The following is a 15,559-nucleotide window of genomic DNA, read 5'->3' as shown; positions in this document are numbered from 1 at the left end:
GGCATGGAAGAGGCCGCCGGTGATATGTCCATAGCAGCGGGGTCATCACAAGCAAAGGGGGCTGGCGTGGATGGCATGGGCCTATCCATAGATAGCCCAGACTTCTTTTCTTGCGCTTGTTTCGAGCCAGTACAATGTACCGGTTATACATCAACGACTACGTAACTTGTGCTTACCATAGATCGCCGTGCGTGATCTGCGAGTGCCAGCCTGTGCTCCATGATCTGAGACGGTCGACATGATGTGCAGAGCCAATATATGCCAAGCTGCAAAATGCATGAGAACAGGGCGAAGTGCCGCCGTTCTGGCCTGTGATTCGCTCGAATACGAAACGTGAAGAGACGAAGTGCGGGCGATTAGCTGCCGCAAGATGTGCTTTGACCGGAATAAGCAATGCTCGACCCCAACGCATAGCCGCAAGGCCGGGTTGTCCGTAGAACGAAAGAAGCAAAGCCACATACAGTTTTGAGACGGGCACGGCCGTGCCGCTGACTAACGCCTTTTATGGATGCCCCGTCATACTGCGCGCCCCCGGCTCGTGGGGAACCAAACAAGCACGGCACTCATTTTAATAGCCGCCGTTCAGAGCGCTCACGTCGCCATTAATGCCGAAGAAGTGAAACCTGTTACCAAAAACGCCGTTCGTCAGTAAACGTCCGTTGCTATCATAGTATTTATCCAAATCCCATAGATTGCAGAGCAGCAGACGCAGCGGCCGGCGGAGGAAAGCCTTGAGGATACTGCTGTGAGGAAAGGAAAACATACCAATCCTCAACATTAAGTGTTGTTGGTGCGATTGGCTGCCCCCGGCTGCTGTTGCTCCACGTCTCTTCATTCCCAGACTGTTGCTGCTGATTAACCATATCCATATGTGCCCATGCACTAGCGTCGCCCTGCGGCCCGCCATGGGCCATTGGCACCGCCCCCGCCCCGTTGGTGTTCAACGGAGGTTGCCCGGGTACTACGGGAGGTGAGTGTTGTTGCACCCCTGCGTTTTGTGCGTGCATTGACATCTGACGCGAGAGCTGCGGATCTACCATGGAATGTTGCTGCGTCGGCGAGATATTTGGGAATGAAAGATTCGTGTCAGCCGGGAAAAGCTGGTCTGGCTGAAAGTTCTGCCAGATATCTTGCGAGAGCCCGGGTGTGTCTCGGGTAACAAGGAATAGATCCGGAGGGGTGCCGGGATATGAGAATGATGGATTAAATGGGCTGCCTGGACGGGTCCCTGACCGCGACGGACCCATGAAGGCATCCTTGTTCTGCCGCGTCATATCGGGCGATTGTGCAGACATTGTGGGCACTTGAGGCGGATGGATATCTCGAGATGGCGTGACTGCTGGCGTCTGCGGTCTCGAGCGTTCGTAGGAAACCTGTGGTGCTGGTGGTCCGCTCGCGAAATTCATATCGATCTCGTCGAATTTGCGCTTCAGCTCATCCCTTGGCTTGGGTATCGTCGAGTGCTGCGGCTGTGGTTGAGGCTGGGGCATGTTTGATGGGCGGTTCTTCTGATGCCTTTTTCCAGCTGCCCTTTGGAGCCGGTCTTCCAGAACCTTGTTGCCGAGTATAGATTCGAAGAGCGTGTGGACCATCTTTGCGACAAGCCAAACTCTTGAGACGTCCTTCAAGGCTGTCATGCAGATGGATAGCCTTTGCTCGGTCGCCGCAACGATAGATTTGTTAGAAGAACGCATTTGGTAGACGTGCATGATCAAGGCGGAGAATAGACTGTAAACACTGCGAGCTGTCAGCACGCGACGACGCCAACTTCCAACAGACTCGACATACATAAAAGCAGGTGTATAGCGCAACTCATCATGACTCTGTAAGCTTTCGATGATGGACGTAATCATGCCGGCTGCCTGGTATGCAATTGTGCGGGAGGGGTAAGCCGACTGCTCCATTGGGTCGGTGCGTGGTGAACCCGCCGGAGGCATGTGTGCACGATGTAGCAAGCAGAGGGTGGTGCTGCAAGCCATTAGTCATTGCCAGACGACCATGAAACCTTCACTCACTAGTAATTGGCATGCAGCAAGGCTGACCAAAAGTGGTGGCGGGACTTTTCCCAGTACACCTCTTTGGGACAGTGCTGCAGCCAATCAGCGAGCGCCATATCGCTGTGTGTAAGGTCGATGGCATTGGTCCGTCGGAACTTCGAAGCCACCGAGTACTGCTGCGACAGGACGAGCCCCATGATCTCGCAGAGTTTGACGTAGTTGATGAAGAACTGAACGTGCACTGGGTCGGGATTGTACTCAGCCGGGCGGTCGGGTTCGTCTTCAATAAAGTCGTCCTCGGAGATCATCTCGACATCGGAATCCTCGGGGTTAATGGCCACCGGGCGTCCCAGTGCAACAGCTACCGAGCGATCACGGGAGAACAGGGTCCACCAGATACGCTTCCAAAGTCGCTTGTCCGATCGACTGAGCTGTGATCCCTCGACGCTAGAGGGCGCTTAGTGCCATGTTTGGTGTCATTTGAAACGAGGGCATTTACCTTCTGTGCATACCGGAGCCCTGAGCCACCACGATGGCTACCCGACTCCAGTAAAAGACGTTTTTCGTCACATCTGAAGGGCCTTAGCGCAACCCTGACATTACTTCAGCGCGGAGCGATTACCTTCCGGGCCCTCCCAATACCAGCCCATCAAGATAAGTGCCTGCACCATAGTGACTCGATCGTCCTCGTAATTTGCATCAAAAAGGGCCTTGGCGCGCTTGTAGAAAGTCATGGCCGCCGGTGTTGTGGAGCCGCTCGAGTCCATGAGCTGCGGGTTCGTGCATACACGCGATCCTGCAAGTAGGATGGCCTGCAGGAGGAGCAGAGAAGGCGGGTTCTTCGGGTCTCGGTACTGCCTCATGAAACGGCTGCGGTTGATAACGGGCACCACGGGGGCAACCCATTTGAAAAAAGCGTCGACAAGCTCGTCGCAAAGAGCGCGCGGCGGCAGCAGAAAAGCACCACGCGTATGTAGGATATTGATCTCCATGTCATCAAGCTCATTGACGCGGGCCTTGGCGCCTCGTACATTCTCCGGAAGCGGGTAGTGCACAACATCAGTGGTTCCGTAGCGGTCGTGGACGAGCAGGGAAAGATTGGACGACTCGCCCAGATAGGCGACGCGGCCAGCCTCCTTGATGGGTGCGCGGGCAAACTTGGGCTTCATGAACTGCACAAACGAACGGTTGTGAGTGGCTTGCTGGGCTGCGTAGGTGGGCGGCAGGCTCGTGGAAGGAATGCCGTCAGGAGAATTAACTACCGTGGATTTTTCGTCTCGACTCAGGTTCAGCCCCGTGGGGTTCGAGATGGTGGTGGCGGTCGTGGGGGCAGGCGACTCGGCGGCCGTCGTCGACTCGCGCCTGGGGTCGCCATTCTGCGGCGTGTTGGAGCCTTGGTCACTGTTCGCACGGGGTCAGCCGGCGCGTGTCTTGGGCGGTTGAGGCGCGGGCACGCACCTGTCCGTGTCCTTCTTGTTGGCCGTCTTCTTTCGCTTGGGCGTGGGGATGCGGCACTCGATGGCGAAGGCGGTGCAGTTGGTGCAGGGGACTCCTAAGCTGGCGGCGTCGCAGCGGACCTGGGGCGGCTGGGTGAGCAGGTGCGGGAGGGCGTTGCGGGCGGGCAATGGCGGGAACGAACCTTTCGTGCATGGCACGTCTGTCGCGCGCGAAGTTGTCAGCCAAACGAACGACCTCGGTGCCGAGGCAAACGCGGTGTGGGCGTCGCGCAAGCGGCAGCGGACCAGCTCTGTGGGAGACCTACCTCGCAAGCTCGGGAGGCGCGCTGCCTGTTTCGCACAACGCGGTCAGGGACGGGTTCGCACAGCAGCGCGCGCCGACTCACCTGCGGAAGCTGGGGTGCGTGGAGGACTGCGAGCCGGACGGCTGCGTGGCCGCGGGCTGGGCGCCGTTGGACGGGGCGGGCGCGGCCATGGCCATGAAGCTGCCCTCCTGGGCCATGGTGTTGAGGAGCGGGAAGCGGCGCGCAGGCTCTCAGGTGTGCAGGCGGAGGGTGCAGCGGAGCCCGGGGAGCGTTGGCGGTGATGGGGGGCGCTGCTGGAGCGGGCGGCACCCTAGGTAAAGGTGCCAGAGATCAGATCCTTGCGGCCGATCACACCTGAAGCTGCCAGGTCCTGCAAAGGGAATGTGGAGAGTCGCTGCTGGCCGGAAGCTTGAGCGCGCCCTGGCTGCCTTGGATGCGTGAGCGCGTGGGCGGGGACTCGCCGCTCACTCAGCACGCGCTCGGCACCCGTGGTCCCGCGCGTCGCCTGCTAACCTAGAAGCTAATAACTACCGTCGGGAGGCCAGCGGCGCCCGGCTTTTGGCCCCCTCCGCGCGCATCATGGTCGCCGTCTTCTGGACCTGTGGAGCCCGCAGCGGGCCGCAAACGCTTCGCGCTCTCGATTCGCCCCTCCCCGCAGTTTGGCTCCGCGCACAGCTCCCCTAAATTGGCGTGGCGCCGTGACTTGCGCGCCCGACGCGCAGAGCCTGCTAATTCCATGACACCCTGGGCGCTGGAGGATTTTAAATATGTCTTGCCGCGCCCCCTGCAGCACCCTCCCGCGGTTCCAGAAAGCTCGTGTCAGAGGTAGAATGGAGTTTTTGGAAATGCTCGACAGGGTGCACCCTGCCAGCTTCATCTAGGTATTTGAATGCATCGGGTGATGCTCTCTTGATACGGCCGTACATGCACGTGCAAACCACCATCAACTACCTCCGCCGTTGCCTGAAGCCCTCCAGCACCAGCGCCCGCTGATCCGCCGACATGAACTCCAGTCGAGTGCCATTAACCTCCCCGCGCCTGACGTCCTCTTCCTCGACCCACAAGTAGTTCTGATGCTCCACGGGATCAAGCCTGATGGGAATTGCCTCGGCCGTCCTCTCATGCTCAGCCACCCCAACCTCGAACGCCAGCTTGAGCCAGTTCCGCCCCGACCCCGACTGAAACTGCACTCCCACGCCGACCTCGTGATTGATGGACGTGACGTGGAGCCCTGTCTCTTCCTCCAGTTCTCGGGCCACTGCGTGCAGCACCGTCTCATCTTCTGCGTCGACGGACCCGCCCGGCACCTCCCAGACGTTGGGAAAGGCTCGCTCTGTCGTACTGCGCTGGACGAGGAGGAGCCGACTGCCATCGAAGACGAATGCTCCGACTGCGAGCTGGTGGTATTTCGGATTGCATTGCAGGTACGCCTGGTGACTGACGGACAGATGTGCGAGCTCTTCTGGCACCGTGAAGGCCCGCGCTGAGGAAACGGCTCCCTGGCCTGATAATTCGTGTGCTGGCATCCTGGCGAGGTTGCAATTGGAAGTGGTGGCCGGAGATTGAGGGTTGGAACGATGGTTTGCACAGGACTTCTGACGACACTCAGCGGCTGCCGCTCATTATCAGCGGATTGCTGCCTGTTCGCGTTACTGGCAAGGCACTAGTCCAGGCAGACAGCCTCCTCAGCCTCACACGGCCAGGTGAAGCCTTGCTACAAGCTGCGCACGGCCTTAGGCGGCAGGCTCGCAGGCTGTGTCGATGCTTAGTCGGTGACTTTGGCAAATTGGACGAAGCCTGTGAGTGGTTGCGAACGTGCCGAGCCGCTGTCGGCTTGCAAGGTGGGAATCTCCGCTTAGTCATTGACCCTTTTCGCTTCGCTCCATCCCCCCGCATTTCCCCCAGCTCGACTCCTCGCCTCCGCTCTCGTGCACGTCATTTCTGCCTGTTTCCAGTTTTCGAGCAACACACGCGCTCACTAAGCGGTGAGCTGCGCTTCTTATAAGACCCATACAAATCGGCCCTGAGAAGAGTAGTCCGACGCGACGGTCTCAGCGCGCCCTCGAGTCGGTGCGCCATCAGTCCTCATTATTCCCGGAAATCCCCAAAAGGGAAATCCGGGCACATACGCCCTCGAGGCGGGGTCGTTGCTCCTGGAAAACGATTCCGACTCAATCACACTCAACCGGAATACATAAGCGCCGTCAGCCGCCACCATGTCGAAGAAACACGTCAAGCTCTCCGCAGGCTTCAACATCGACGCCTCAAACTACTACCAGCGCACCGTTAACAACAACACCGGCGAGACCAAGGTTTTCCACCAGACCCAGCCTGTCACCGGCACTGCCAAAGTCACCATCACCAACAAGCCCCTCAAGCTCGAGCACAGCTGTACTTCCGGGCCGAGCCACACCGAGCATCACTCAACCTGGACTCCCAAGACTGAGCAAGAGTCACGCACCTCCTCCAACGAAGCAAAGAAAGGTGCCAGCTACGACAGCTCCGCCCTGTTCGAGTAGACATTAGCACCCAACCATGTCGAATCTCAAGCCCCTGCGCATCGTAATCGGATGCGACGATGCCGGCGTCAACTACAAGAACGCCATCAAAGCCGACTTCGAGAAGAGCGATCTGGTGGCCTCGGTAACGGACGTCGGCGTCGACGCAAATCACGATAAAACCGCCTACCCGCATATCGCCGTCGACGCTGCCAAGATGGTCAGCGAAGGCAAGGCGGATCGCGCTCTGCTAATTTGCGGTACTGGGTTGGGTGTCGCCATCAGTGCCAATAAGGTCCCCGGCGTTCGTGCTGTCACGGCACACGACAGCTTCAGCGTCGAGAGGGCGATCCTTAGCAATGATGCCCAGGTCCTGTGTATGGGTGAGAGGGTGGTTGGCTTGGAGGTTGCCCGGAGATTGGCCAAGGAGTGGCTGGCCTACCGCTTCGACCCATCAAGCGCGAGTGCTCAAAAGGTTCAAGCCATTACGGATCACGAGAAAAAGAACTTTGATTTGCAGTAGGCATTAGTCGAATGCGTTGGTTGCACTGTCCATCCTCTTCAATTTCGTCATTCTGGTTCAGGAATGTTCAGAAGTCATCACGCACCTTGAAAAATGAATATCCATTTTTTTTTGTTATCAAGCTGAAATCAATCACTATCGATGTAGGCAATTAAGTACTCTTAGGGAGAATAAAGTTATCTTAATAGCCAAAGCAAAATTATCTTGAGTTTGGCCGGAATACTAAAGCCTCTATCTTTATGCAAAAGTCGAGATAAAGGGAGCTCTTGTAGAATCGGCAAAAAAAATTTTGAATTCAAAGCAGCCGTTGTCTACTACCGGCTACACAGAATCTATCATTGATTTCCAGTTATCCTAGTATCAGTCCTTTCAAAAATTGCGAGCTATGAAAAGATTGCTGTATAACAGAATCACTGTAGACCGCAATAGATAGTACAATGATAGCTAGTACATAAAATCTAAACCTATTTCATCTATCTTAATTTATGCACCTACTAGTTAGTCCGAGACTTACAATCTGGCTTCCAGTAGAGTCGCACCGCCCATTCTACTAACTGCCCATTTTCTTCAAACCAACCACCTGAAATCAAAAGGTAGGGAAAAAAAAAAAAACAGCAATGACAGTGTCATTTCGTGCAACATTCGCTATTTTCTGATCCAACTCGCTTCGAACCTTCCAATCATCAGCCAAGTGATCCTACTCCCTTACAGCATGCTGCACGGAGAAGGGAACTTCCTTTCCATGCACATATGCACGGATGCGCCGAATTGCCGGTCCGTGATGTAGTGCCGGTAGCCCCGACGGGCGTAGCTGCGTTGACTAAAAGGAACGGCTTTGTCGCGAAATATCGGGCGCTAAAGTGGCATGGGTGCCAGGGGCTGTTACTCAAAATAGAAGGTCAGGTGTCTACATTTATGCGCATTCCGAAAGGCGGGGAAGAAGTCAGGTGTCGGCCCGCGGAACGTAATTGAGGACGAGCGAGGCTAACATGTGAAAGCACGAGAGAATGCAGTGCATTCGCCGCGTAGAGAACTCAAGATACCCGAGGGCCGTGTTTAGTTTCGGCCATGCGGTGGAAGTAAGTGATGCTAGTGTGAAGACACCCTTGTGGGCCCCTCTATACAGCTTTACTACTACGTATGGTTAATGAGACATTTATTAATAGTCCAATTTCATGACGCCAGTCCTGCAGACCGCTAAAGCCATATCCAGGCCCGGCATTACTCCGAGCAGGAAATGTCACGTCAAAGCTTAGAAATGATTGAAGTGTAGGATTTCCTCAAGGCTACCACTCTTACATGCTGCCATCTTCCTGTCTCCCCTTTCAGTCATCCAACACCTGAAAATGCGCATCACTCGGCATCTTTGCATTGATATCCAGCACATCCTGCGGGCACGCACTCATCACCACGACCACATCCCTCTCGGCCCTAAGCACAACATAGTCCCCCGGCTTCGTCACAGGATGCTCGAAGCTCAAGTCCTTCACGTACGCAGTCCCCACTGTTGGGATGTTCATGAATAGGTTGAATGGATCCGGTACCCTTCCTCCCAACCTCGCCTGTAGCTGCCTTAATCCATCCCTCTGCTCCGGATTCAATCCCAGCCCGCTGCCAGCCTCGGGCAGCGATGATGATGTGGACAGCAGCGCGTCCAGCGCATCCCAGCAGTTGTCCGTGCAAGACTCGTGGTACCCCTCGACGCCAAGTTCGGCGAAGCGCCAACGGTCGCACGCCGCGATCAGCGTGTCATGCACGCCGGGCGACGTATCTTCAACAATGGTCATCATGGGGGCGCGCTTCTGGCTGCGCAGGACGTCGCCAACGCCCGGATGCGTCTTGCAGAGGCTGGCGCGCGTGTGGCTCATGGATGCATATTCGGACACGCTGGCGGCGATGTTGGCCGGGGAGCTGTATGAGGTAAGTGATGAGGCGGTGGCGGCGGGGAAGAGCGGCGCGTCTGGGTTGGAATTGGAGTCGGACGCGGCGGTGGGTAGAGCGAAGGCCCACGTGTCGACGACTTGTGTACCGGATGTGTTGATGATCTTGATGCGTTGGCGGCGGCGGACGAGGGTCGCAGCACCCCGGCGGGCGGGGATCACTTGAATGGGAGGATCGATCATGGCTTTGATGACGGGGGTTGACGCAGACAGAGAATAAAGTGCACAGCGTGCTTAAGAAGCTACAGTGAATGGTGTTGGCAAGGCCAGAGGCGGTAAGTGACCCCGCCATGATCGGCATCAGGGTTCGCTTGCCGTAGCTCTATCTCCCATGGCGGTCGATCCGACACAGGCAAGCCCCATCCATCTTTTGGTCTTTGTGGCCGATGACGTGTGGAATGGATCTTCTGGCTTGGGATATCTGAGGTTGTTGTACTTCGGAGGTAGATGCGCCGAGGCTGCGTCTGTGTCGGTGTCTCAACAGCCGGATTACCGCATATAGAATCCCGCCTTGCGTCCGGACTTGATATTGCACGGCGGCTGTCTTTATTCCCAAAAGGGGAAGAAAAGGAGAGAAATCAGTTGTCGAAGCGCACTACCTCAGAGACAAGCCGGCGAACATTATTGAATTTCCAAGGACAAGACCATCGGCTGGGCGTCTCTGCGGCACAGCGCCTAATTTCCGGGAGCGATCAGCGAAAACATAGCTGGCAGGAGTTGCTTTAAGCGGTGGCGTGTGATATCAGACACTCTGACACGGGGAAACGGCGATGTGATAGGCAGTTCGGCAATGGAGCCGGCTTCTCGTCTCGGCGTTTTGCAGGGCGGCTATGCGAGCGGTTTGACCCACCGACAGCAAGTTGGTGAGCAAAGAAGTCGAGACTGGCGGGCGTGAGGCTTAAGTTTCGGTAGGAGCTGGCGGGTTGCCGCAACGGGTAGGCGCGCGAGGTTAGTCATCCGCGGCTCGGCTGCGCACGTTTTCCAAAACACCAACCTCACGCATCGCCAGTCTCAGCCCCTGAACACCATCAGTCCGCCAAAACACCGTGTGAATCAGCGTCCGGCCAACCTGCTCGACATCTCTGTTTCCGGTCGCCTGATCTTTCCCGAGCCTAAACGCCGCGCCTGGCGTGACGTGCGTCAAAACATGCAGCGCTTTCAGAGTCGCCGGGCAGGTCGAGGGCACTCTCGCTGACCGGCCGAGCGCAGCATTGCCAAAGCCGTGCGCGCCAAGTGGAGCGCTGCCGCGGAGCATATTTCTATGCTTATCTTGCAATTTGCCCGATGGAGTATAACGCAGCCTCTCTAAGAGGCCGTGCATTGCGTCAACGTTATTCCCGCTAAAAATTGCTCGCCGCAACGCCAAATTCCAAGACGTGCCAAGCTCATGCTTTGCCAGCTTGACCATCTGGGCACCCTTGCCCCACAATTCTCCGCTACTCCAAAACTCGTATCACGGGCCTTCTTCCACTTGCCTTCATGGTCCGTGTTGGAGCTGCCGCCCGGCTTCAAAGCCGCATCGCTGTAGCAATACCGTTTCGCCGCGGGCAATAGTGGGTCTCTACTGCTCACCACCAGCTAGCTAAAAGCCCGAGAGAGCGACACCTTCTTGCTCACCAGCCTTCGCTCATCACTTCCATTCCATCCCATTCCATCCTCGGGCCCTGGTGGTTCTAATTACTTTCTCTTCCATACACATTTACTGTCTTTTATTATTTGCCCGTGCCGGTCACGTCTCTTCCATCCACCGTTAAAAATGCAGTTCACCTCATTTGTTGCCCTTCTGGCTGGCGCGTCGACCGTCTACGCCCACGGTGTTATCCTTGCGGCCGAGGGCGACTCGGGCAAGAGCCAAGGCTTCCTGGGTACGCATGCACACCACAGCCGGCTGCAAACCAACTAACATCAACCAGTCAACGAAAACGTTGCAAGAAACTGCACCGAGATCAACCCCTGCCAGCAGGACAGCGTCATCATTCGCGATGCCGAGATCACGCAGAACATTGTGAACGGCTGCGGGCGCACCGAGCTCAACGGCAACATCGACATTGGCGAGCAGACTGAGAATGAGCTGGCAGCCAACCGCATGACCCAAGTCTCCAAGGGCTCGTCGGTCGCAGTCACCATCCACCAGGTGAACGCCGATGGCGCCGGTCCCTACGAGTGTGATCTGGATGAGTCGAGCAACGCCGGCACCTTCCAGAAGCTCGAGGTCTCCAACAATGTGCCGGGCGAGAACGGTCTGTCGGATGCCAAGTTCAAGGACTTCACCATCAACGTTCAGCTGCCTGATAACCTGAACTGCACTGGCGGTGAGCACTCCCTTCCCCATCACCATCCAAGCCCGCAAATTAAGACTTCTACCAGCATCCACCGGCAACATCTGCACCGTCCGCTGCCGCAACAACGCCCTTGCTGGCCCCTTTGGTGGCTGCTTTGCCGTTCAGCAGACCGACACCGAAGGTCGCCCCCAGAACCAAGCAGCTAGCGAGATTGAGACCGCTCAGACCCTCGATGGTATTTCCAAGCAGATCCAGGTCAATCAGGCCGACTTCAAAACCGCGATCGAGGCTAACAAGGCGGCCGGCGCTGCTGGCGGTGGTGCGGGCGCCGCCGCGGCTGAGGCCTTGATCAACGGTACAGAAAACGCAGGTGCTGCAGCGAGTGCTGCCGCTGCCGCTAACAATGGAAACAACAACCAAAACAACAACAACGACAACGACAACCAGAACAACGGCAACAACAACAACCAGAACAGCAACAACAACAACAACAACCAAAACACCAACAACAACAACAACAACAACAACCAGAACCAGAACAACAATGGTAATGGTGGCAACAACAACCGCAACGGTGGCAACAACAACAACGGTGGATTCCGCAACGGCTTCGGTAACTTCTTTGGGAACAACAAGGCCAAGAGGCAGGTCCTTCGCAAGCGACTGGCTCTTCCGTTCCTCTCCTAATGCTCATCCACCCGTCCCAACAGGCAGCAGCAGGCGAGCCCGCAATACTCTTCAACCCCCTCTGCTCCAACACCTTCCTCCTCTTCGACACCGGCGGTGCAAAAGGCACACTTGAATGAGATCATGCGAACGGGACTGAAGAAGGCGATTACTCATTCCAGGCGCTGATCTGAGCCAGACAGAGGCAGGGGGCGATGGATACCACGCGCACAGATAGTGTTTTCTTTTGTCATAGCCACCAGCTATTTACCATACTTCTTCTTCTTAGACCTTTGGATGCGGCGAATTGAAGTGCCCTTTTGAATCATGTACTATCATGCCGGTCTCAATGAATACTACGTTTTACTTTTCGTGTCTATCGGTTTGGATGCAGCCTGGAACCTGTAAGCTTAGCGAATCCCTCGCGCCCCAAGTGGTATATTTTGATCTATTTCCTTGTGCAATCAGGGATATGTAAGCGGCATTACATGCTAGAGGAGAATGGCGCTAGAAAGAATTCAACTAGCTCGTACTAACATATGCATGTCAGCCTATGCCGTACTCTCGTACAACCCACACCATCGCCAAATCTCTTTATCTTGGATAATGGCCCATCCAGAAGTATGGAGCGTGGAAGAATGACGAGAAGAACAGTAACTCGTTTAGAAAGAGCTGAATCTCCAAGATCAATCATCTCATCGTGTCAAGACGGACACCTGTGAACCACACCCTTGCTCGTATTCCCTGCAACACAAATATGCGGTGACACCCGAAGCAAATCTCAGCTTTCACGCCATTTTCCTCTTTCAGGCTGCATAGGGAACCTTGCCATGTGTCTGTTCTACATTTCCCGTGGACTCGTGCACCAGCCCTTGACGATTATGGAGCCTCATCCCGGCGCCAGTGATTTAGTTTCCTGCAGTATCGGGCCCAGCCAAGGCCACGGAGTGACTGTCCTAACCCCGTCGGTTTTCAGTGTTTTCAGCTCCGTCTCTCACTTCCAACCCACCTAACCATCGCCACGATGATGGTGCCGTTTATTTTCCCCTTTCTGACTATGCTGCTGGTTCTCAGAGCAGCAGGTGCACGGGGGGATGGGAACAGCAGCACTCCCACCAATGCGACAAATGCAACGCAGCCCACACCCTCGGGTCCGATCACGACTGACGCGATGTGCGGGCCAGACCATAACAATACTGTCTGCGTGCTCGATGGTATCGCGCCATGCTGCAGGTTCGTCCGGTCCTCCCCCTCGTCCTTCACTCCGCTAACACGCCCTTCTACTACTCCCAGCCAAAACGGGTAAGTTCCGACAGTCAACCTCCACACTCTCAAAAAAAAAAAACTGACAGACGAAACAAACAGTTTCTGTGGAGGCGACAAACGCTACTGCTCCGCCCCGGGTTGCCAACCGCTCTTCGGTCTCTGCCACGTCCCCAACAGCAGTACGCTCGGCAACCCGGCCTGCAGCTGGTCCTCGCAAGGCACGAGTCCGCGCTGCGACGGCCAGTGTGGGGCCGACCATAACAACGCACTGTGCGATGCGTCGGCCGCCACCGACGCGTTCGAGGAGTATGGCGTTTTCGGATATGGGCCGTGTTGTAGCAAAGCCGGGTTTTGCGGCAATACGAGCGATCACTGCGAACGGGAAATGGGCTGTCAGAGCGGATGCTGGGGGAGCGATGACGATGATGCGGCCTCTTCGTCGTCGTCGACCGCCAAGGGGCCTGTGAGCACCGTGACTGTCACGGCAACGGCGACGGCGAGCGCAGCCGGGGTCAGAGGAGTGCCAGACGCAGTGGTCGCCATGGGACTAGGGGTGATGGGGGTGATGCTGGGGATTTGAGAAAGCGTCTGATTGATAATGCTAATAGGAAACATGAGTTCACTACGCAATACACATGCTTGACTCTCTTTGAAATGATTTGCAAATGGCTGTTCTTGGTAATTTTGTACAATGACAGCCCGTTGAGTTTGTCCAAGAGGTTCTCCTCGGACGTAGTTCAGTGCTACGTATTATCCCTTGCAGAAACAGCAGTGGTGTATAGATGCCGCGCGATTGACGAGTAGATGACATCCGGATATACCTGCATACAGTAAATGACGAATGTAAGCCATTGGCAATCAGTCCTTTCCCTGCTCTTGACCTTTCATTACATTAAGGTCTAGCGGAGAAGAACCTTCCATCTCGTGTCTTTCGTCCCCGGAACTCAGCTCCTGGGGAGCTTGTCTCCCACCAAGTTCGTACCTTGCGCCTTCCGCTTTCAGCTCGTGTCGCATACTGATGCCATCGAGCTCTACCGTCGCCGAACTATTCTTCTGTTGTCTCTTCCTTCTCATAGCCCAGAGCGCCAAGGCTCCCAGCCCACTTGCACCAGCAACGCTTCCAACCGCAATTCCCGCAATCGCTCCCGCCTGCAGCCCTGTTCCTCCCTCGCCGTCACTCTGAGCTGACGTCGTGGAAGCTGCTGAGCCGGGGCTAGTCACTGCCGTAGAGATGGAGCTCGAGCCGACAAGACTCCTCGTCGAGCTCGCGGCGCTCTTGTCGATGACCCTGAACGCATCCCAATCACCTACCAGGTCGAACAGATTCGAGTCGTCCTGGCAGCACGTTGCGGTCGAGTCTTTGTTGTCGATATCGCAGCAAACCTTGCCGCCGGCATCCGGACAGCGGATTATACCGCAGCCGTAGTCCGGGGATTTCGCTATCGGAGCTGTCAGCTCGCGGCTCGTAAGCAGGCGTGAGCCAGGCTCCTCACCTTGACAAAATTGCGGGCACGCGTCAGAAGTCCATGTCTTGTCGGTACAGGTGCCGCGGTTGTAGCGGTACTGGGTGGGGCTCAGGACGTCGCAGATCTTGTTATCGAGGCAGCTGACATTGGTCGTGCAGCAGAAGGACTCAGTCGTGTCTAAGCGGCAGGCGTAGTCGTTGGTCGCGATGGTGCCGTCCGGGTAGTAGCAGAGCGGGACGTGGCCATCGCCGCTTTGAGCGGCAAGAATGACGTCGAGGAGCAAGAGAAATGGGAGTGCACGGCGGGACCCAAGGCTAGCGGAGCGCATGGCAGGAAGCGTGGAGAAGATGAAGCGGCCATGAGGGAGCGAGCGAGCGTCGCGTTCCAAGGCGGCTGGCTCGGGGGGAGGTGCGAATGCGACATGCAGCTGGGGTCGCACAGCGTTGGCTGGAGCCGGATGTCACCTCACGTCCCCAGCCCTGTATCTTTTGCACTTCATTCGATTGATTTCATCTTCAACACCCCTAGCGTTGGAGATCGCAACAATATCTTCCAGGTACAAGAGACCGTTCCTACAAATTGGATTGAGTTTGAGAAATCGGTTGGAAACACTGCAATATCAGCAAGAGACGGTATCGGAAGTAGGTCAATATATTCAAGCCAATCCGGCCCGTAGCACGATCGGTCAGTATGAATACATCACAAGCTATACAGGTCCAAAGTCAGCCCGAAGGTGTAGAAGGAAGGGCCAGATTTCTTGCAGAGCTTGAAACTTTGCGCCCGGCGCCGATGCTGCAAGCGGCCATCAGTGCCTGTCTGTGCTGACAACGCCTTCTCAACCCATGACCCCCCTGAGCGAACCGCCAAATCCGACAGTGGCTGAGCGTATTTCCGACTGTTGGCCAAGGCGAGAAAGCCAACACGGGCATTCTACGGCCAGGGAGCGTGATGCTGCGATCGGCACTGTACAAGTGGGATAGTGCCGGATGGTTTCAATCCTTCAAGCCTTCTTGCTTCCTTATAGTGGAAGAGATGGCGGAGAGATGTCCAATTGGGCTACCGAATGAACGGCCCGCCACTCACAAGCCTGCAAGCGTGGCAACGAAGGTGGGCGCAGTTCTCGCACTCGCCTTCGGAGAGGTGGTTGAGGATGCCCTCT

The 15,559-nt window shown here is 56.3% G+C and overlaps 6 protein-coding genes across 6 annotated transcripts; 2 read left to right on the top strand and 4 right to left on the bottom strand.

Annotated features, from left to right (window-relative positions):
• Positions 1–568: 568 nt before the first annotated feature.
• On the bottom strand, positions 569–3,956 carry LTHEOB_4410 (Cutinase transcription factor 1 alpha; the record flags this gene model as incomplete). The annotated part of the gene is made up of 11 exons (XM_035513442.1): positions 569–623; positions 766–961; positions 1,244–1,737; positions 1,789–1,968; positions 2,016–2,444; positions 2,497–2,569; positions 2,620–3,398; positions 3,456–3,574; positions 3,637–3,654; positions 3,760–3,784; positions 3,841–3,956. The coding sequence occupies 11 exons, from the start codon at positions 3,954–3,956 to the stop codon at positions 569–571; spliced, it is 2,484 nt and encodes an 827-aa protein (XP_035375114.1).
• A 750-nt stretch (positions 3,957–4,706) lies between these two features.
• LTHEOB_4409 (Nudix domain protein) lies at positions 4,707–5,285 on the bottom strand (the record flags this gene model as incomplete). The annotated part of the gene is made up of 1 exon (XM_035513440.1): positions 4,707–5,285. The coding sequence occupies one exon, from the start codon at positions 5,283–5,285 to the stop codon at positions 4,707–4,709; it is 579 nt and encodes a 192-aa protein (XP_035375113.1).
• Positions 5,286–6,294: 1,009 nt separating this feature from the next.
• Positions 6,295–6,780, top strand: LTHEOB_4408 (Ribose 5-phosphate isomerase; the record flags this gene model as incomplete). Its single annotated transcript, XM_035513439.1, has 1 exon — positions 6,295–6,780. One exon carries the CDS (start codon positions 6,295–6,297, stop codon positions 6,778–6,780), a length of 486 nt encoding a protein of 161 aa, XP_035375112.1.
• A 1,325-nt stretch (positions 6,781–8,105) lies between these two features.
• LTHEOB_4407 (Aminomethyltransferase protein) lies at positions 8,106–8,903 on the bottom strand (the record flags this gene model as incomplete). The annotated part of the gene is made up of 1 exon (XM_035513438.1): positions 8,106–8,903. One exon carries the CDS (start codon positions 8,901–8,903, stop codon positions 8,106–8,108), a length of 798 nt encoding a protein of 265 aa, XP_035375111.1.
• A 1,573-nt stretch (positions 8,904–10,476) lies between these two features.
• On the top strand, positions 10,477–11,689 carry LTHEOB_4406 (Gas1-like protein; the record flags this gene model as incomplete). Its single annotated transcript, XM_035513437.1, has 3 exons — positions 10,477–10,585; positions 10,634–11,032; positions 11,088–11,689. The coding sequence occupies 3 exons, from the start codon at positions 10,477–10,479 to the stop codon at positions 11,687–11,689; spliced, it is 1,110 nt and encodes a 369-aa protein (XP_035375110.1).
• A 1,638-nt stretch (positions 11,690–13,327) lies between these two features.
• LTHEOB_4405 (uncharacterized protein) lies at positions 13,328–14,728 on the bottom strand (the record flags this gene model as incomplete). The annotated part of the gene is made up of 3 exons (XM_035513436.1): positions 13,328–13,502; positions 13,917–14,373; positions 14,428–14,728. 3 exons carry the CDS (start codon positions 14,726–14,728, stop codon positions 13,328–13,330), a joined length of 933 nt encoding a protein of 310 aa, XP_035375109.1.
• Between the last annotated feature and the right edge of the window lie 831 nt (positions 14,729–15,559).

The sequence above is a fragment of the Lasiodiplodia theobromae genome, assembly GCF_012971845.1.
Source record: "Lasiodiplodia theobromae strain AM2As chromosome Unknown scaffold_11, whole genome shotgun sequence".
In the NCBI taxonomy this organism is placed as follows: Eukaryota; Fungi; Ascomycota; class Dothideomycetes; order Botryosphaeriales; family Botryosphaeriaceae; genus Lasiodiplodia; species Lasiodiplodia theobromae.
Note: the sequence above shows the minus strand (reverse complement) of the source record. Positions and strands in the feature narration are given on the sequence as shown.